We start from the raw sequence: 20,362 nt of genomic DNA, 5'->3' as shown, positions 1-20,362 counted from the left end.
AACAAAAAGAAAACCTTCAGAGTGATGGAAACAATCAAGAAAACTAAAAGGCAATCTATAGAATGGGAGAAGATATTTGCAAATGACATATCTGATAAAAGGTTAGTAGCCAAAATAAAGAACTTCTAAAACTCAACACCAAAAAAATAATCCAGTTAAAAAATGGGCAGAAGACATGAACAGGCATTTCTCCAAAGGCATACAGATGGCCAACAAAAAGGCCATCTGTGTTCATCAAAACTTACCATCAGTGAAATACAAATCAAAACTACAATGAGGTATCACTTCACACCTGTCAGAATGGCTAAAATCAACAACACAAGAAACAACAGATGTTGGTTGAGGATGTGGAGAAAAAAAGGAACCATTCGTACTCTTGATGGGAATGCAAACTGATGCAGCCACTGTAGAACACAGTATTGAGTTTCCTCAAAAAGTTAAAAATAGAACTACCCTATGATCCAGTAATTGTGCTACTAGGTTTTACCCAAAGGACATAAAAATACTAATTCAGAGGAATATATGCACCTCTATGTTTATAGCAGCATTATTTACAATAGCCAAGATACGGAAGCAGCCCAAGTGTCCATCAATTGAAGAATGGATATCGAAATGTGGAATATATACAATGGACTATTATTCGGCCATAAAAAAGAACGAAATCTTGCCATTTGTAACAACATGGATGGAGCCAGAGAGTATAATGCTAAGCAAAGTCAATCAGAAAAAGACAAATACCATATGATTTCATTCATATGTGGAATTTAATAAAACAAGCAAGCAAAGAAAAAAAAAGAGACAAACCAAGACACAGACTCAACTATAGAGAACAAACTGATGGTTACCGGGGCGGCGGGGGGTGGGTATGGTTAAATAGATGATGGGGATTAAGGAGTGCAACTGTCATGAGGAGCGCCGGGTACCGTATAGAAGTGCTGAATCACTGTATTGTATACCTGAGACTAATATTACACTGTACGTTAACTAACTGGAATTAACATTAAAAAAAAGAAAGATTACTGTACAATAGGAAGAATATTCTTGACATACTGTAGATACACATAACTGAAGCCCAGAAATCTGAATTATTGTCCCAGTAGAGCTAAGATAGCACCTACATTTCTGAGTTCTATTTATGTTCCCTGGAAAGCACAAATTTGATCTGCTTTAGAAATCAAGAACTTCTGGTAAAAGTTTTATGACACTTTTAAAATACAATACAGCATGGGCGCCTGGGTCTGCCTTCAGCTCAGGTCATGATCCCGGAGTCCAGGGAGTGAACCCCACGTTGGGCTCCCTGCTCAACGAGGAGTCTGCTTCTCCCTCTGCCCCATCCCCCACTTGTGCGTGCTCTTTCTCTTGCTCACTTGCTCTCTCACTCTCTCTCAACCTCTTGCTCACTCTCCCTCTCAAATAAATAAATAAAAATCTTTAAAAAATATACAACACAGCAAATAAACCTAATATTACTCGGACCTGGCAATGATATCATAAAAATGCATTTTGTTTTCCCTCTCTTTGCCCAGGGCTTTCAGGAGACTGGTGAAAGTGCCTGACTCTTCCAACTCCTGCATGGTATCTGTAATTATATCACTGAAAAATTGCCTGTAAGGAGACACAAAAAGGATGAGTTAATAAGGTATATTTTCTTACATTTACAAGGGCTACAGAAGTCACACAGGTTAAGACCCAGGATGAAAATCATAACTAAAATGGAATTACTCCTGGAATGCAAGAATAGTTTAGCATTAGAAAGTCTATTAATAGTATTCAACACATAAACAAAAGGAAAGGAGAAAAACCATATGGCCATCACAACTGATGCAGAAAAGACATTTGGCAAAATTCAATATCCACTCATTTGAAAATGAACAACAAAAACTCTTAGCAAACTAGAAATAAAAAAGAACTTCCTTAACCTGACAAAGTTTACATACCAAGGACTAACAAACATTGAATGTGCGGTAGGATATTACATATATAATATTTTAAAACATATAAAATTGTATTGTTTAAATAAAACACGTATATAACTAATAAAAGTATCACAAGAGAATGTAAGAGAATAATAAACACCAAATTCAGAAGAGAGTCTGTCTTTGGGGGAACAGTGAGGGGCTAGCATCAGAGGCTCCAATTGTACCTTAAGTATTTTATTAAAAAAAAACAAAACACCTCTAAAGTAATCATGGTAAAATGTTAAGATATGGTGGTTACACACTTAAGTACTCATTATTTCATTCTTTGTATTTGTCTGCATTTTAAAAATATTTCATAATTTTGCAAAAGTTAAATCATCCAAAAATTTTTTTAAAGAGCTAATAGGGGAACCTGGGTGGCTTAGTCAGTTAAGTATCTGCCTGTGGCTCAGATCATGATCTCAGGGTCGTGGGATCAAGCCCTGCGTCGGGCTCCCTGCTCAGCGGGGAGTCTGCTTCTCCCTCTGCCCCTCCCCTCTACCTACCTCTCTCATAAATAAATAAAATCTTAAAAAAAATAAAGGAGCTAATAAAACACTCACATTTTAGAGACGAGTAAACCCAGGCTCAGGAAGGTTAAATGACTTGCCCAAGGTCACATAACTAATTTGAGAAAAAGGTAGAACTATATAATCCGGGTTTCCTGACTTGTAGTCTGTTGCTTTTTATTTTATTTTTTAAAGATTTTTATTTATTTATTTGAGAGAGAGAGCAAGAGAGCACAAGCAGGGGAAATGGCAGAGGGAGAGGGAGAAGCAGGCTCCCGGCTGAGCAGGGAGCCCAACTGAGGGCCCAATCCCAGGACCCTGGGATCATGACCTGAGCCAAAGGCAGATGCTTAACCGACTGAGCCACCCAGGTCCCCATCCATTACTTTTTATAATATTCTTATAGGTACAGATTTTAAATGCTGCTATTTAATGTTTTCATAATAATTTTTGACAATAGTTCAAACAGAAGGATTCAAGAACTATATTAAGAAAAAAGAAGTACATCGAAGTAAAAAAAACCAATTGAAAAGATACGAGCCATCCCACAGAGAATGAAAAGGACATTAACTAGATTGCTGTTTATAAGCAGGACACCTTTCTGTCATGTATGCAAATCTGAGCCAGATTGATTTCACAAGAAACATTATCCCTCTGATGCAGGGGTTGGCAAACTTTTTCTATAAAGAGAGAAATGGTAAATATTTTTGGCTTTGCAGGCCATAAATTCTCTGTTGCAACTACTCAGCTTTGCTACTCATGAAAGCAGCAAGAAACAATATGTAAACAAATGGGCAATGCTGTATTCTAATAAAATTTATTTTCAAAAACAGACTATGGGCTGGATATGGCTAGTGGCCCTGGGTAATTGCTATAAACATTCATTTACCAACAATTCTTACCATAATATTACATTCTCTTTTAAACTTAACAGGCTTCCTTGTCAGCAAGCCTGACAAAAAACTGAATAATGAGACAATGGAAACCGAGACTGCCTTTCAAAATTCTCAGGATTAAAACTCAGCTTAAAAGTTGGCTACTTGGATGGTGTCTGTCTCTTACTCATAGATAAAGCATCACAACAGCTACCAATTTGTGCCAGGCATTTGGCTGCAGCCTTATTTCTAATCCTCACACTGATATTGCAAAGTTGCTATAATTATTTTCACTTTTAAAAACTGGACACAAAGGCTCAACAACTTGCCCATGATCACAGAGCCACCATACTTTCAAATTGTACTACACTCCCTCTAAGCAGTCTTCAGCTAATCCTATTATCAGCAGTACCTTTGCATCTAATGACCAATCCCTAAGAGAAGACAGCAGTCAGCCACCCTTGCCCCCATTTTACTATTACATTTCCAAATATGCTCTCCTTCTTTACCTATCAGTCTGAATTTTCTTCATTATCTCCGTGGACATTATGGTCTGTCTTGTAGGTTTTTTGAAGACAAGATCTTGCATTTTGTTAAACTCATTGGTAAATTGGCTTCCTTTTTGGATTCCTGGCAACTTGGTTTCTTCTTTAGGTAAGAATGGACTGGATATTTTTGAGGTTCTTGAGGCCTCTGAAGGTTTTTCTAAGCTCTTGTTTTTCTTCTAAAAATAAGAAATGAAAATTACCCTTTTTTTCAGCCACCCAAATCACATCCTGCTATTTTGCGCCTTCCTGCCTTTAGACAACATTCCTTTTGCCTGTCTTTCCTCAACTTACCACCTGGTAAACTTCAAGACTAAGATCAAAGGTAAAGTTCCTTATGAAATATCTCTATTAGCAGATATTTACCATGTAGTAATTACTTTTATAAATGTCTCCAAGATTGTAAATTCTATGAGAGAAGGGGCAGTGTCTTAGAGATTTGGTTCACCTCAAATTCTTTTTGGAACAAGACTGCATAAGAAATGCAGCCATCTTTATAGTCTCATTGCTTAGAACATGCCTAGGGTATAGAAAACTCAAATGTTCATTGAACACATGAATATGAAATATAAAGAAATGAAATATAAAGAATGAAAGGAATATCCTAGCAAGTTGGTAAAATTAGTGGTGTGGTATAGATTTCGAAGGTCATGTGGGAAAAAGCCAAAATAATTCATTTTTCAGACCGAAACTTGAACACTGAGGGGTAGGCATCAACCTAAGGAACAGCATATGTCTTTTAATCGATGATTCCTATTTAATCTGTTGCTAAAAGCTTTAGCTATTGAGAGGCCATATAACAGTGATTATACCTATGGACTCTGAAACCAAACTTCCTTGTTTGAATCCTGGCTTTATTTCTTACTAAACCATACTGACTTAGACAACTGCTTAATATCTCTATGCCTCCATTTTCCCATTGGTAAAACAGGGATAATAGTACCTGCCCTCACAGTTACTATGAGGATTAAATAAATTAATACACATAATGTATTTAGAACAGCACACAGAATTATTTAAGTTCTGTACTTGTTATGATTACTTAAATTCTTGTGCAGATCCTATGCACAGTATTTATCTGCATATTGATACATAAAGCCTAGGTCTTCCTTAGCTAAACTTCAACTAGCCCAGAAATGTTAAAAAACGATCCATGAACAGTTAATAAACGCAGACTCAACTGCATTTTTCTTTACATCAACAATAAGCAAAGATTCAGATCTGAGGAAAAACATCTGTAGGCAAGAACAAAACAAAATGCTGCCTTAATTAAGAATTAAATTTTAAAATATTTCTTTAAATTAAAATCAATTTGACTGGCTACAAAGAGAACAGAAAAGTAGCATTTCAACAGTTAAACTGAAACTTACCTGGACGTAAGGAAAACCTTAAGGATGGTTATTATTTTAGATTTTGCCACGGTAGGAAAGGGGAAAGTGTAAGGCCTAGGAAGCTCTTTCTATTTCCCTATTTTTCCTCTACCTTTATGCTTGGGCATCTGGAAAAGGAGGCAACTCTGTCAAGCAGCCTGATTTACTGATTACTACAAATAAATATGAATTTTTTAAAGAGAGAACTTAAAGGAACTAGCTAAATGTTTTAGTACACTCACTAAAAAATATTTTTATATAGCATACACTATGTACGAGGTAGGGTATTAGACCCTAAGGGAAAAGGTAAGAGAAACAGTATCCCTGCAGGGAAGCTCTTCCCAAATTTTGGTCCAATTACTCCCACTTCTGGTAGAATCTGGTACATTAGTATTTTTTTTTTTTTATCATTCTATTCCATGATTTTACCATTGAAAATCTATTTGGAGATGTCCTTAGCTATAAAAATAGCTATAAAGGAGGGATAATGCTAACTAGCCTTTCATCCCAAGGTTGTTCTAAGGCTAAATAATATGAATGAAGCTTTTGGAGAAAGAAAACATCCACATACATACTAAGGATTTAAAATATATATCCTATGCCCTTATAGAGCAATGGCATTGTAAAATTTGTAAGTTAGAACAACTAGTATTATGAAGTAAAAAAACAAACAATTATTTTAAAAGACTCACAATTTTATAAGGTTGTGGAACTAACTCATATTGAGGAAAGGGCTGTTAAGCTTCTATTAATCAAGATAAGAGTGGACGGGGGGTAAAAAAAAAAAGATAAGAGTGTAAGCCTTTATTATATACACTACTATGAAATCATAAGCAGGGCCTCTGTTAAGTCGGAAAATTTTGTGGGTGAAGATCACTATCATAAACCAGAATAAAATAGTGCAAAAGTTTTGTTCTTTAATTTACTGAAGTGGTGACCACTGCTGAATTGTTTATAAATTTGGGTTTTCCATCTTCTCTTGAGCTTTTACGAAGGCAAATTACCCTTTTTTAGCCTGACACAGTAAGTATCACTGATAAGTATCATAAGACTTTATCTTGTTAAGTATCTTTTTATTTTTCATTCCTACTGCGGGAGACAATAAATAGGAAGAAAACACTAGACTCTTCTTTACTATTTGTTAACTAGATTAATGTATGAATTAGACTCTTATTTTAAATGCAATGAAAGGCTTAGTTTTTGGATTTCTAATCTCTTTACCATTCATAAATTGATAAAAAAATTAATTTGTTACAAAATTCTTGATATACCCATTAATGTCGTTTTAAAACTACCCCAAAACTCATAGAATGTTAGCACTGGAAGGGATGATATGGATCATTTAGCTAAAACTCCATTACACTTTAGGAGCCCCTGGTTTGCTCAGTCAGTGGAGCATGCAACTTTTGATCTTGGGGTTCTGAGTTCGAGTCCCACATTGGGTGTGGAGGTTACTTAAAAATCTTAAAAAAAAACCCACAGAAAGCCCCATCACATTTTACAAATAAGAACATGAAGACCAAGAAAGTGAAATGAACTGCTCATAGTACACAACTAAACTGCAAAGATCTCCTGACTCCAAATCCAGTGTTCTATTAAAATTTTAACTTTTGAACCTTAATAAAAGTTTTACAAACCCAGACTATATATATAACAATAATAATAATAACAATAATTTAAAAATGGTACGGTGCAATGAAAGGGAAATTTAATTATCTAGTTACAATAAATATGAACTTTTCTGTTAGATGTGGAAAGTAATTTACTGTTGTTTATACAGCAATTTTCATTTGTTAGAGAATCAGAAATAATGTATGCTGTACAAACTATATAATGTAATTTTGCTGAACGTAATAAATGTGTATTTGTACTTATAAGTTCTTTCCTGGAGCGCTGGGTGGCTCAGCCAATTAAGCATCTGATTCTTGATTTCGGCTCGGTCATGATCTCAGGGTTGTGAGATCAAGCCCCACGTCCAGCTCTATGCTGGGAATGAGCCTGCTTGGGATTCTCCCTCTCCCTCTCCTGCCTCTCACCCCCTACCCCTGCTTGCTCTCATGCTCTCTCTCTCTAAAAAAAAATAAATAAGTTTCTTTTCATTTTATATCTATAACCTAAGTTATTATTACAAGAGCATGGGGGGGGCGCCTGGGTGGCTCAGTTGGTTAAGCGACTGCCTTCGGCTCAGGTCATGATCCTGGAGTCCGGGGATCGAGTCCCACATCAGGCTCCCTGCTTAGTGGGGAGTCTGCTTCTCCCTCTGACGCTCTTCCCTCTCGTGCTCTCTTTCTCATTCTCTCTCTCTCAAATAAATAAATAAAATCTTTTAAAAAAAAAAAACAAGAGCTTGGGGTGCCTGGGTGGTTCAGTCAGTTGAGGGACCTCTGCCCCTCCCACAGGCTCACATGCTCTCTCTCTCAAATAAATACATAAATCTTAAAAAAAATTTTAAAAGACCCTAAGAATTTGGGCGCCTGGGTGGCTCAGTTGGTTAAGCGACTGCCTTCGGCTCAGGTCATGATCCTGGAGTCCCGGGATCGAGTCCCACATCGGGCTCCCTGCTCGGCAGGGAGTCTGCCTCTCCCTCTGACCCTCTTCCCTCTCGTGCTCTCTACCGCTCTCATTCTCTCTCTCTCAAATAAATAAATAAATCTTTAAAAAAAAAAAAAAGACCCTAAGAATTTATAAAGATTTTGCTCACTACCAAGTTGAGTTTTTTTTGATAACTCAAATAGCATTTTGAGGAGGAGTCCATAACATCACTGAAAATGTAATGGCTGATGTAATGACCTGGCTGGATATTCACAAAAGCAGGTTGACAACATATTCAACAATATAACAAAGTCTTTTTAGAATAAAGAAACATTGAGAAGGTCCAACTGAATTTCTTCCCCAGAGGGTTCAGTTAGCTTTCAGCAGCTGAGAAATGTAAGACAGGTGGAGCAATTCAGTAAATTGGCTACTCTCAGTACATATACTGATTTACTAGAGGCCTTTTTGAATATTGCCAACATACTGGAAGAAAAGGATATTCCGACTGGCAATCTATCTTGAGCTATAGTTATTTCCCTCCATCAATTCGGAGTACATATCTCAAGTAATTATTATAGCCCTCTTTGTCTGAGATAAAGGTGCTATTTCCCATGTGAAATTTGATAGCATAAGTACTCTAAGGGATAGAGTAGGAAATAAAAAGGATAGAAGGATAAAAAGGAAAGAAAGCAAAAATTACATAATGGTGAGTGTATATACCATGCTGACACTTTGTCTTCTTCCATATTGAACTGGCATGATATAGTTTAGAATAGAGAGCTGGTCCGTGGTATCTTCCAGAACTGTGGAGATCCTCAGCACATCTAGAATGGAGAGTGGCTCTATGATTTCCGGGATGACTTCCCTGTCTGTTTCTTCAGTCGTTTCTTTTTCTTCTTCTACAGCACTGGGTGGCTCGCCTATCACTGACACTGTCACCTCAGAATGCCAGACTTTTGACGGAAGATTTGAGGCTTCTGGTTGGCTTCTAAAAAAATAAATAAATAAAGAGAAAAAAATAAGTCAGCCACCAAATGTTTAAAAACTGCTTCAACTCAAAAGCACAGGCAGCATATAGATTGGCCCCTGTGAAGTCCATATTGTCATATAACCAAGATAAAGAATAAAAGTAGGAGTTTACACATGGTTCTGCTAAATATCTCCCTGTGACATCCTGAACAACCAAAGGCAAGCCACTTACTGTTTAATAACTCTATGTAACCCATTCTATGGGTTAACCAATTTGAATTTCAGCCCAAATTAACTTTTTGTCTAGCAACATCTTTAAATGCTAATCAAAAGTGTCTCGTGATTAATGAAAAACAGAATGTGGCAGGACTGCCTGGCTGGCTCATTCGGTGGAGCATGTGATCTTGGGGTTGTGAGTTCAAACCCCACGTCGGCACAGTTTACTTAAAAAAAATAAATACATTAAAAACAAAAACAGGGGCGCCTGGGTGGCTCAGTCGTTAAGCATCTGCCTTCGGCTCAGGTCATGATCCCAGGGTCCTGGGATCAAGCCCCGCATCGGGCTCCCTGCTCAGCGGGAAGCCTGCTTCTCTCTCTTCCCTCCCCTTGCTTGTGTTCCCTCTCTCGCTGTCTCTCTCTCCGTCAAATAAATTAATAAAATAAAATAAAATAAAATAAAATAAAATAAAATAAAATAAAATAAAATAAAATAATACAGTATGTAGTAGCCAGTCTCCAAAATGGGCCTACATGATTCCTACCTTCTTATATTCATACCCTTTTGTAGTCTCCCCCACATTAAAAGGACCAACTAACCTATATAACCAGGAGGATACTATGTCTTTTATCACCTAACCTTTGGTTTAGGTGATAAAACACAGCTTTTCCCTTACTCTCTCTCTCTCTCTCATATCTCTCCCTCTGTAAGAAGTCAGCCTTGCCATAAGGACATGTAAGCAGCTCTTTGGAGAAGTTTGTGAGGGTGTAGAACTAAGGCCTCTTGCCAACAGCCAGCATCAACTCCCCAGCTCTGTAAATGAGCTGTGTTGGAAGTATATCTTCCAGCCCCAGTCAAATTTTCAGATGTTTGCAGCCCTGGCCAACTTCAATCTTATGACAGACCCTAAGCCAGAACCATCCAGCAAAGCTGTTCCCAAATTCCTGACCCACAGAAACTATGTGAAATAATAAAAGTTGATATTTTAAGTTACTAAGCTTTGGGGTAATTTGTTCACAGCAATAGATAAATAAATAAATTTAACATAAGGCGTAAATAGATAAATAAATAAATATGTATACAAAATAAATTGGAATTTTGAACATACTCTCCCATTCTTCTTAAATTAATTGTAACTTCCGAGGTACATTTACAATCTCACAAAAAATGCAGTCACCTAAATGGGAAGAAAACATTGAGATTAGTTTAAGGAAGTGTTGAATGATAATTAAATTACTTCTATACCCTTTTCATAACAGAAAATTAAAGAATTACAAGAGCTGCAGCTTATCCCTTCTTTTTGCTTATTAGAGCAGTCCCAGAGATAGAAGAACCCCTGACATCATGTAATTAATGACAAAAGCAATTATTGATAAATGCAATCTTTGAGTCTCTTCTTATGGTAATGTACAACATGGTTTTCGTATTTTTATTATATTCTGATTTTTAACTGGCAATATCTATAGATTTACTTTTGTTATTCTGATTACTAAAATATTTAATTTGATCATTCCATCTCACTGATCTGTCAGATAACAAAATTTATTGCACCTGGACTTAGAAGAACACTTGAGATTGTATTTAGAAAAGCTGTATTTCTCCTGAAAATCAGTTTACTATTACTATCAAGATGTTACGATAAGCCAAAATCCTTTCTGTTTAAACAAGCTTTACAATGAAAACACCCTATGGAGAATTTTGCTCTATGCTAAATGAATAATAAATGGTAAGTTTCCAGTATGATTTTGTCCACAACGAAGTGATCCTAAGAAGGGGGATACAAATATATCTCATACAACAGAAGTATCATATGTAAAAATGAAAACATATAAAACAGAATCTTTATGTAAATTGAAAAAGATACGCCAAACTAGCCAAATTTTCTGGTACAAGGGCAGTTTTAAGAGGAAGTATCATGGTGTAAGGAAGATTTTGTTCTTTTGATGTGTTGTTGTTTCTCTATTTTTCCTTTTTTTAAAGTTTGGGGCATAGGTAATGTGCTTCATGCAGGTAAGATAAGGCTATGCTGATCCAGTATCCAGTGTGTTCATGCTGTTCTGGCTTCTCATTCCTCAATGCTAGAAATCTAGGAGTCATTCCTCCTTCATCTTATTATTTTTTTAAGATTTTATTTCTTTATTTGAGAGAGAGAAGGAGCAGGGGGAGGGCCAGAGGGAGAAGCAGGCTCCCCGTTGAGCAGGGAGCCCAACTCAGGGCTGGATCCCAGGACCCTGGGATCATGACCTGAACCGAAAGACAGAGGCTCAACTGATTAAGCCACCCAGGCGCCCCCGTTCCTCCTTCATCTTGACACCAGCATTTCCCAATCCAAACCATCACGAAGTCCTGTGGATTTTATCTTCTATTTCCATGTCCCCCAGTACCATGCTGGACCTGACAGTTGTTTCTTGCTTGAACAACTCTAATAGCCCCCAAATTGGAAGTGATCTTTTTTTCGTTTGAAAGAATGATTATATATTATTTTTTATTTTGCAAATGGAAATACAAGTGAGGATGTAAAGCAGCTGGAAATAAGTTATAATAAGGGAGCAGGAGTTACCCATGACAATCAACAGGAAGGCCCAGCAAATAGCATTTCACAGAAAGCAAGTTTCTTATGGTCCAGAAGGTGGAAGAATAAAATTTTCTTGTTATAATTTGTTTACTTTTTTAAGGAAATGGCTGGTGTATCAATATCTAAAAGAGACAACTCATTATTTAATCTAGAGTATTCCAGCTCTAACTTTATAATGGGATGTTAGGCTTCTCATGATTCTTGGAAAAACTGTCATTCCCCAAATATGTGATTACCTTGCTATCCTCTTCTAAAAGTCAGTATTTAAAAAAAAAAAACTATTAGTTTAAAGGGAAAAATATGTAATCAAATTTCCAAATCTTTCATTTTAGTCTGTGTTTAAATAGTTTGCATGTTTAAACTGAAATTACATTTTTAATGGCTTTCATTTCTCTTCAATCCAGCCCCAAACTGTATTTTCTTTTTTCCCCATTTTTTAAATTTAAACTCAATTAATTAACATGTAATATATTATTGGTTTCTGAGGTAGAGGTCAGTGATTCAGCAGTCTCATATAATACCTAGTGCTCATTACATCACATGCCCTCCTTAATGTCTATCACCCAGCCACTCCATCCTTCCACCCCGTTCCCTCCAGCAACCCTCAGTTTGTTTCCTATGATGAAGAGTCTCTTGTGGTTTGTCTCCCTCTCTGATTTCATCTTGTCTTATTTTTTAAACGAAGAATTGAAATCAATTTTTTAAAACTGAAAATCTAATCATGTCTTTCCCTAGAACCCTTCTATGATTTCCCATTGCCTTAGGACGAAAGCTAAAATTCTAAACTTGGATTCTAATTCTAAACTGCATGATCTGGCCTGCTCTGTTCCTCTTCAGATATCCACTTGGCACTGCCCTTTTCTTGCTCTCATGGCTCCAGGCTCGATGGGCTTCTTTCAGTTCTATGGAATCATGCCCCTTTCCAACTCAGGGTCTTTGCACACGCTATTCCTTTGATTTGAAACATTCTTCCCCTCACTCTTCACCTTGTAAAGTCCCACTGATCCATCAGGTACCAGCCTAAATCAAAGGCATTTGGCTAGGCATCTGTCATTTGCTCTAAATCAATTTCCACCATTTCTTACACCCTGAGAGATTGACCCTTATGGAGTGCATCCACAGGAGATTCCGTAAGTGTAGGAGAGTGAGATCAACTGTTATCCTCTCAGCTCCCTCCCTGCCAGATCACCATTGGTTGGCTATGTTTCTCTATTAAAGGCCATGGCACCCGTCAGGCAATCCTCTCCACATTGCTCTCTCTTGGGGTCTTGGGTAACTATTTCTGCCCCATGTCCCTGGAGACTATGTCATCCCTTATAGTTTCACTCCTGCCTACACTTTTGTAAGCAGACCCTTTATGAAATTCTGAACTCTATCATTGTTTCCATCCAGGCAACACTGACTGATGCAATGACCTATATACAGAGATTTTTATACATAGTGTGCACATGCATACATATATATAAATATACATACATGCAAATAACTGAAACAAGTTTCATATAACAATTTATCCTTAATATGATATTGATACCTTTGATTCTATCATATTTTGCCTATAATACTATAAAGTATTATAATCACAATCTACTACTGGGCCTTCACCTGCAGTTTGAAAAATGCCCTAAATGACACTTCTGCAGGTGACGCTTTCCCTGACTCATCAGGCTGGATCAGGACTCCACTGTTCACTCATCGCACTCTTATTTTCCTGCAGAGTTCTCCTCACAATGTGTAATGTTGTCATTTTCCCCCACTAAACTTAAGTGTCATAAAAGCAGGAACGTGATAGTGACGCTCACTATCATAGCCTGTTTCAGGCACTGCGGTCAAGAAGTATTTGTATAGTGAATTAAAGAACAAAGAAACAAAACTCACATTTAATGCGTTATTCCTCCCAGGACTACTTACATTTGGATTTCTAGTACATTTAATAGTGGGACTTTTAGTGTATTTCTGGGACACAGAAAATAGATAGAGGGAGTGGGTTATAAGGTACAAACGTTCTATCCTGATGTATTTATGAAAGGACTTCAAATATGATTTATAGATACTATTTCATAAAACTTTGGAGTCACCCTTTACTCCTTTCTCCCATTCCTTATCCATCAGCAAATCCTGTCAGGGTTACATTTAAAATATATTCAGAATTCCAGTACTTATCACCCCTATCTACATGCCATCATCTATCGGGTTCACTACAATAGCCTCCTAATTCATCTTCCTGCTGGTGTTCTTTCTTCCCTTCAGTCTCAACAGAGTGACCCTGCTAAAATGGAAGTCAGATGGAGTCACTCCTCCAGCCAGAACCCTCAAATGGTTTCTCATCTCAGAGTAAAACCCTTTTTTACAGTGGCCTCCCTGCTTAATTTTTTTTCTCGATAGAGAAAATTTTTCTCACGTTACCTTCTAATGTGCCATATATTTTACTTGCTTATTGTCTTGCTCCCCCTACTAGGATGTAAGCTCTATGAGGGCAGAGACTTCTGTGGTTTCGTTTACTGCAGTGTCCTCCGAGCCAAGAACAAAGCTTGGTACATAGTAGTTAATCAATAAATTGCTGGATAAATGAATGAAGCATAGAGAAACCCAAATAAATGTGCAATAATTAGGCAATATAAATCTCTTATATCCACTAATTTATCTCATTCTCGTCTCCAAGTATTGACTGAAGACCTATTTCGTGTAGGCACGGTGCTCTTTAAAAGGCATTAAGGCCTTTTCAGGGCAGTCCTATTCAGTCGAGTCAAAAACGAAGGCTGGGGGTAAGAACTTAGGTCATTTCTTGAAAGAGATAAAGGAGTAGGAGGAAAGAAGTAAGGGGGAAAACTTAAAAGAGAAGGGAAGAGCTCGTCCTGCCTTCGTGCTCCTGGCCTTTCTGTTCCACGATAGGATCCGAGAGTCTCCGTTCACCCTACTCCTCTGTAGTCGGAGGGAAAGATGCCCCCATGTTGGCGAATCAAATCTGGGATACCCGAGGCGGGGAGATATCCTGCAATCTGCCTTCACTTTTTCCACTAAGGAACCAAGCTCTGGTGTTTCTCTGGCAACGCTCAGCTTTGGGGGCCCTTTTCTTCTCCTCCTCTAGCTGGCTACCATCTTGCCTCCCTCTGTTATAAAATACGTGTTACAGCTCACAAAGATGAAGGGACTTAGAGAAAGAACTATAAGAGTGTACTTGAATGTGGTTTGTTTCAGTCAAAGACATCTGAGGCTTTTTATTTTTATTTTTTTCTGGCGGTTGCGGAAGATGCCTAAGCTGGGGGCGGGGCAGAGAGGTGTTTATCCCACAAGGCCACGCGACGGGGCTTCGCCTTTCTTTTTCCGCCATCTTGGAGCCTGTGGAGGTGAGGGGAGCTTTTGTTGCTGAACTTTAGGTGCAAGTAAGTGCGGTGAGCTCAACCGTATACCTCGGCAGGGCACTGGTGCGGCTGGGAGGCTCTGCCAGCCAGTGATTTCTATGGATTCCAGCAACAGGGAGGACAGGATTGAGGAGATGTGGGACTGATTGTGCTGATCCCCGCACGCCCGGAGAACGGGCGCTCCCGTAATCGGTTGCTTCGTGGGCCTTAGCGGAGTAATAGATGCACTTTGCCCGTATGTGGTTCCCTGTTTGAGGCAGTGGTCCTTTAGGATGAGTTCTTTTTCCGTACGCTCCCACTCCAGACCTGACTAGGTCTACAGTCTCCTTTTCCTCAGCATTTCCTTTCCCATACAATTCTTGTTTTTCTGTGTGCTTCTCTGATTACTCGCTTTTCATTTTTGTTCCTGCTGATCGTGGTATGAGAGTTTTCTCAGGGCTTCCTTTCGGAGTTTTCAGGAGCTACTTGTTTTACTCTGGAGTCTTGATACTTTTCGTAGTGGTTTTCATTTTGGAGTTTGCTCAGTTATTAGGCTTTCTCTGAGGTTGGGAAGTCTTGCCCGACTGTGCATCATGTAGATGTCATAGTATAATTATGTTTCCCCGTACTCTTAACGTGAAATGCCGAGCAAAAAGGAATGTGCCTGATAGGTTTAAGAAACGAAGAGAGGACCGGGTGGGAAACGTGCGTTCCAACATTTTAAACTGGTTTTTTATTTGTTTTAAGGCCTGCTGGGAACAGGACTCCTGTAACGCCAAATAATGTCTGGAAGGTACGGGTTTTAAATATAATTGCTTTGTATTTGTAGTTTTTTGTCTTAACAACCATGAGCATAAACATGAGCTTAAAACTGGTGGGAAAAAACTAGATATTTGCTATAGATAACATTTGAGTAGGGCTCATTACAAGTCAGATCTTATCAGTGACGTGAAACGAGATCTTTTAACAACTTAAAGTTACTGTGTGTTTTGTCTTAGGCTGTGGTCCAAGGCCATTTTTGCTGGCTATAAGCGGGGTCTCCGGAACCAGAGGGAGCACACAGCTCTTCTTAAAATCGAAGGTGTTTATGCTCGAGATGAAACGGAATTCTATCTAGGCAAGAGATGTGCTTATGTGTACAAAGCAAAGAAGTAAGTTTATAGTATTAATAATGCCTTTTAAATTTTTAGTTGAGATTGGTTTCTTTTTCCTGCTCAAAGAAGAATCATCAAAAGATGGTAAACTAATTGGTGCTGTTGTGTTTTTTCTACTTTGGATCTTTAAGGAACTTCGTGGGAGGTTATTGAAGGATGTTACTTGTCTGGGTAGTGTTGGATTTAGGTATCTTCTGCACTTAAAAAGATTACAGCTGTTAATCGTTTCAAGGAAGGAACCAACTCCTTATATTATGCACCTCTTAAGGTGTTACAGAGCATTTTTTCATGTACTTTAATTCATTTTGTTGCTTTCTTGAAATTATGTTGTATACATGCTTAAAAATGATTGTTAAACTCATTAAACCAATTAAAATTTCTGGGGACATGGCTTTCATCTTTGCCCCCAATTCCTCCAGCAACAAGAATGATTTATAAGTCAAATCACCTGTCCCGTTGCTCAGATACCAACTTTCCCCTGTCTTTAGTAAAAACAAATGTCATTAAGGAGGTTTTCAGACCTTATTCATTCAGGGCTTTTTATTTCTAATCTTAGCCCAGCTAGGATTCACTCCATGATACCTTCTGCCTTTCCATATTTTTTAAAAATATTGCAGCTATTATCATCTGACATTTAATATATTTTACTTAATACTTGGTTATCTCAAAGGGATTTTTTTTGTAAACTGCAATTTTGTATTTTGTAAAATTACAAAAGATACATTTATAAAAGTGTCTGGCATACAGTAGGTACTCAAATATTTGTTGAATGAATGATGCCCCAGACATTTTAGTTTCTCAGGTGACTTAGTGGTTAACTACAGTTGTGAGCTGGTGACCACTGGTCTAGAGGTCACCTTGAATTTGTATCACTCTACACTAGTTGCCTGGGTTCTCACCTCTCACCTCTCTTATCCCCTTTCAAAACCAGCAACACAGTGACTCCTGGTGGCAAACCAAACAAAACCAGAGTAATCTGGGGAAAAGTAACTCGTGCTCATGGAAACAGTGGCATGGTTCGTGCCAAATTCCGAAGCAACCTTCCTGCTAAAGCCATTGGCCACAGAATCCGTGTGGTAAGTACAGTTATTAGCAGTATGACACTCTGGGGGCAAACTAAGCTCAGGGGTTTGGGCTCTGATCTCTAAAGACTATTGTGATTTTAAAATCACCCCATGAGTTGTGCTTCAAAATCATCTGCTACTGTGTAGATGTATTATGAAATATCAGATTCCTGGCATTAGAAGGAAAGTGAAGGCAAAGTGTTCAGATGGATTGTATCTAGATTTCAGATTTTGCTAAAGTTTGGGGTTGGGGGGATAGTATTTAAATGAACAATTTTCTGGCAAAGATTTATTGAACACAGAAGTGATTGTTAGAAAAGAAAAAAATTTTCCTGGCATGATTCATGATATTCCTGTTTCTTCATCATGAAAGTCTTGTTAGAATAGGTGTTATTAGCCTTATTTTATATAAGAAAACTGATGCTCATGTTTCTAGGTCCCAAGACTTGGGTTCAAGCCATTGAGTCCATTAGCCCCTGTTTTCCTTAATATTCATTTTTAGTAGACAGGGCTATATTCTTGGGATCACATGGTACTTTTGAACCCTTCTGAGCCATTGAGATTTTTCATCAGAAGGTTTTTACTCTGTTACTGGAAGAAGCAAAATTAAGTGGATTTTCAGTGTTCTCTGTACTGGTTCTTAAAGTGTGTTCATCTAGATACTGTAAGAACTTAGTTCTCTCCCTGCTAAGATGTAAGCAGTCCCTGGATCCCTTCTAGAGATGAGTAATGGGACAGTGGGAGGAGATTTATCCATATTGTTGTACTCAACTGACATTTACAAATTTGTATATAACATGCATTTAATTACACCATGTTTTCTTTTTTCTTCCTAGATGCTGTACCCCTCAAGGATTTAAATTTAATGAAAAGTAAATAAAGGTGTAGATTTGTTCTCTTGTATTTTTGTTAAATGGCTTACCATTTTCTTTTTCCTAAATTCAAGTTGCTGTATTTAAATGGTGACGATTATCCAGCTTTTTCAGAGTACAAGGAAGCGAGGGAGCTATATGTAACGGCAATTACAGAGATTTAGACAATAGGAGGGTTTTAATGAGGGTAGAGAGATTAGAGTATCTTAATACAAGGTCTTACGTGATGGGGGAGGGAAACAAGCTTTGCTTGGAGCCAGTGGGAAAAGGAGTATGTTGGAAGTTTTAAAGTGATGGAGCATATGTCGGAAAAGCTTTTGTACAAATGGAGACTGTATTCCAGGAAGGACAGAAGCCAGAAATATTAGCCAGTACAGATACATACCATAACACTTTGCCAGGTTTCTGCATCAAAATGGATCTATAACTCTTAATATTTCAACTTTGGTATTGTGGTATATTATATGTAACTGCCTTCCTCATTAGATTGGGAGACAGTGAAAGAGACTTAAAATTATTTTGACAGCCTCCTTAATTACCTTAAAGTGTATGCACTTAATATAGATCGGTTGGGAAACTTGTGACGTAAAAATGATAGTTGTAAGAACTTAAAATGAGGATTATATTGATAGTATCTGGCAGCTTGTTAAGCTAGGCAAGGATGAGATATCCTTGGGATGTGTGACTGGACGAAGCATGCCAGTATGGAACACTTGACTGGTAATAATTTTAAGTTAAAAAAACAAAATATGTCTCAAGAAAAAAGTACTCTTAGTGAGTTGGGAGTGGGGGGAGGTTGCCCAGACAGTGTAGTTTGGTTCCATGTTTTAATGTAGTAAAGTGTAGGATCGAGATATTTTAGTGTAAGATGAAACTAAAGCAGGGCTGCAGGGTATTTCAAATCTCTGAATTGTTGAAATAAAGTTTGAACCAAGGCATCAGTTTGCAGTGTGGTGGCTGTAGATACTTGATTGTTGCAGGAGCAGCCAGCTAATCCTTTTATTAACCACCAAATCTTGACTTTCCACTGAAAATACCAACAAGAAACTTGAGAATTGGTCAAACTGAACCCCTTTTACAGTTTTTAACTATACTTGGAGTAGCATAATTATAAGAAAGGTGTGTTTAGCCCAGTGGTGGTCCTCAAGCCAAAAGTTGCTGTTGGAAGGAAAAATACCAGCTTTCACAGAAATGGCCTTGTGCTTGTACTGCCAGTCTCATTTGGGCTTATTTGGGAAGAATAGCTTCAAGGCAAAAGAGGTGGATGGGTCAGATGCAGCTTTGGTCCAATGTTAACCATGTTTTCTTCACAAGATCTAAGCAGTATATTTCATGGCCACAATTTGGTTATAAGAACCCTAAGAAGGGCGCCTGGGTGGCTCAGTTGGTTAAGCGACTGCCTTCGGCTCAGGTCATGATCCTGGAGTCCCGGGATGGAGTCCCACATTGGGATTCCTGCTCAGCGGGGAGTCTGCTTCTCCCTCTGACCCTCGTCCCTCGTGCTTTCTATCTCTCATTCTCTCTCTCTCTCAAATAAATAAATAAAATAAAATAAAAAAAAAAGAACCCTAAGAAAATTGACATAGAAAAATTGGGTCAATGGCAAGAAGTACCAATCTCAGACCACCAGTGAGATTTAGTTGTTAAGAAACAACATAATCTAAAAGTATTCTCTTGTGTCATTTAAGTAGATGTATCAGTACTATTTTTAAATTTGAGAGTGCGTGAGTTGGGGGAGGGACAGAGGGAAAGGGAAAAATCTCAAGCAGACTCCCCCCACAGAGCTTGTAGCTGGATGTGGGGCTCCATCTCACAACCCTGAGACCTTGACCTGAACCAAAATCAAGTGGGCTGCTTAACCGACTGAGCCACCCTGGTGCCCCAAAAATGTATCAATATACTTGGAGTGGTTAGGAATAGAAGAAATGCTTGGGGAGGTATTTCATAGAAATTGACTTTTAGGGGGTGTCTGGGTTGCTCAGTTAAGCATCTGCCTTTGGCTCAGGTCATGATCCCAGGGTCCAGGGATCGAGCCCTGCGTCAGACTCCCAGCTCAGTGGGGAGTCTGCTGCTTTCCCTCTGCCTCCCCCTGCTTGTGCACTCTTGTCGCTCATTCTCTATATCAAATGAATAAATAAAATCTTTAAAAAAAATTGACTTAGGATTTATGTGAAAGCATAAGGCATCTGAGGAACTCTTCAACTGGGTTATGTAGTGTAACTGAAACCTAATATTGTGGGCAATAATTGGAAAATAAATAGAAAACTAAGAAATGGCCAGATTATGCCAGGTTTTATATGCTGTACTAAGGATTAAGAGAATTCAAAGACCAACTGAGGAGCTTCAAAGTTAACGTTACTAGCTTTGGTGGGATGGATAAT

At 38.1% G+C, this 20,362-nt stretch overlaps 2 protein-coding genes across 4 annotated transcripts in view; one reads left to right on the top strand and one right to left on the bottom strand.

The window, feature by feature from the left end:
- DRC9 (dynein regulatory complex subunit 9) overlaps positions 1 to 14,607 on the bottom strand; it is a 42,070-nt gene extending 27,463 nt beyond the window's left edge. Inside the window, exons 1-5 of one of the 2 annotated variants that reach the window (XM_028100922.2) lie at positions 14,410 to 14,607; positions 10,084 to 10,152; positions 8,510 to 8,777; positions 3,852 to 4,066; positions 1,477 to 1,605 (exon numbers count right to left, since the gene is read on the bottom strand). In XM_028100922.2, the coding sequence (XP_027956723.1) occupies positions 1,477 to 1,605; positions 3,852 to 4,066; positions 8,510 to 8,777; positions 10,084 to 10,091 (620 nt within the window). In that variant the 5' untranslated portion in view covers positions 10,092 to 10,152; positions 14,410 to 14,607. The remainder of the gene's footprint in view (positions 1 to 1,476; positions 1,606 to 3,851; positions 4,067 to 8,509; positions 8,778 to 10,083; positions 10,153 to 14,409) is intronic. The other variant, XM_028100923.2, reaches the window with a different exon arrangement.
- A 246-nt stretch (positions 14,608 to 14,853) lies between these two features.
- RPL35A (ribosomal protein L35a) lies at positions 14,854 to 18,922 on the top strand. Of its 2 annotated transcripts, none has more exons than XM_028101130.1 (5): positions 14,854 to 14,933; positions 15,639 to 15,684; positions 15,890 to 16,042; positions 16,977 to 17,121; positions 17,946 to 18,922. In XM_028101130.1, exons 2-5 carry the CDS (start codon positions 15,674 to 15,676, stop codon positions 17,967 to 17,969), a joined length of 333 nt encoding a protein of 110 aa, XP_027956931.1. In that variant the 5' UTR covers positions 14,854 to 14,933; positions 15,639 to 15,673; the 3' UTR covers positions 17,970 to 18,922. The 2 variants fall into 2 exon arrangements, with proteins under 2 accessions (XP_027956931.1, XP_027956933.1); XM_028101132.2 differs by having other exon boundaries at positions 14,886 to 14,942.
- The last annotated feature ends 1,440 nt before the right edge of the window (positions 18,923 to 20,362 follow it).

This window comes from Eumetopias jubatus, unplaced genomic scaffold, assembly GCF_037043125.1.
Source record: "Eumetopias jubatus isolate StellerSeaLion01/CBP00866 unplaced genomic scaffold, mEumJub1_p1.0 scaffold_1, whole genome shotgun sequence".
NCBI lineage: Eukaryota > Metazoa > Chordata > Mammalia > Carnivora > Otariidae > Eumetopias > Eumetopias jubatus.
The sequence above is the reverse complement of the archived record's forward strand: the minus strand, read 5'-3'. Positions and strand labels throughout refer to the sequence as shown.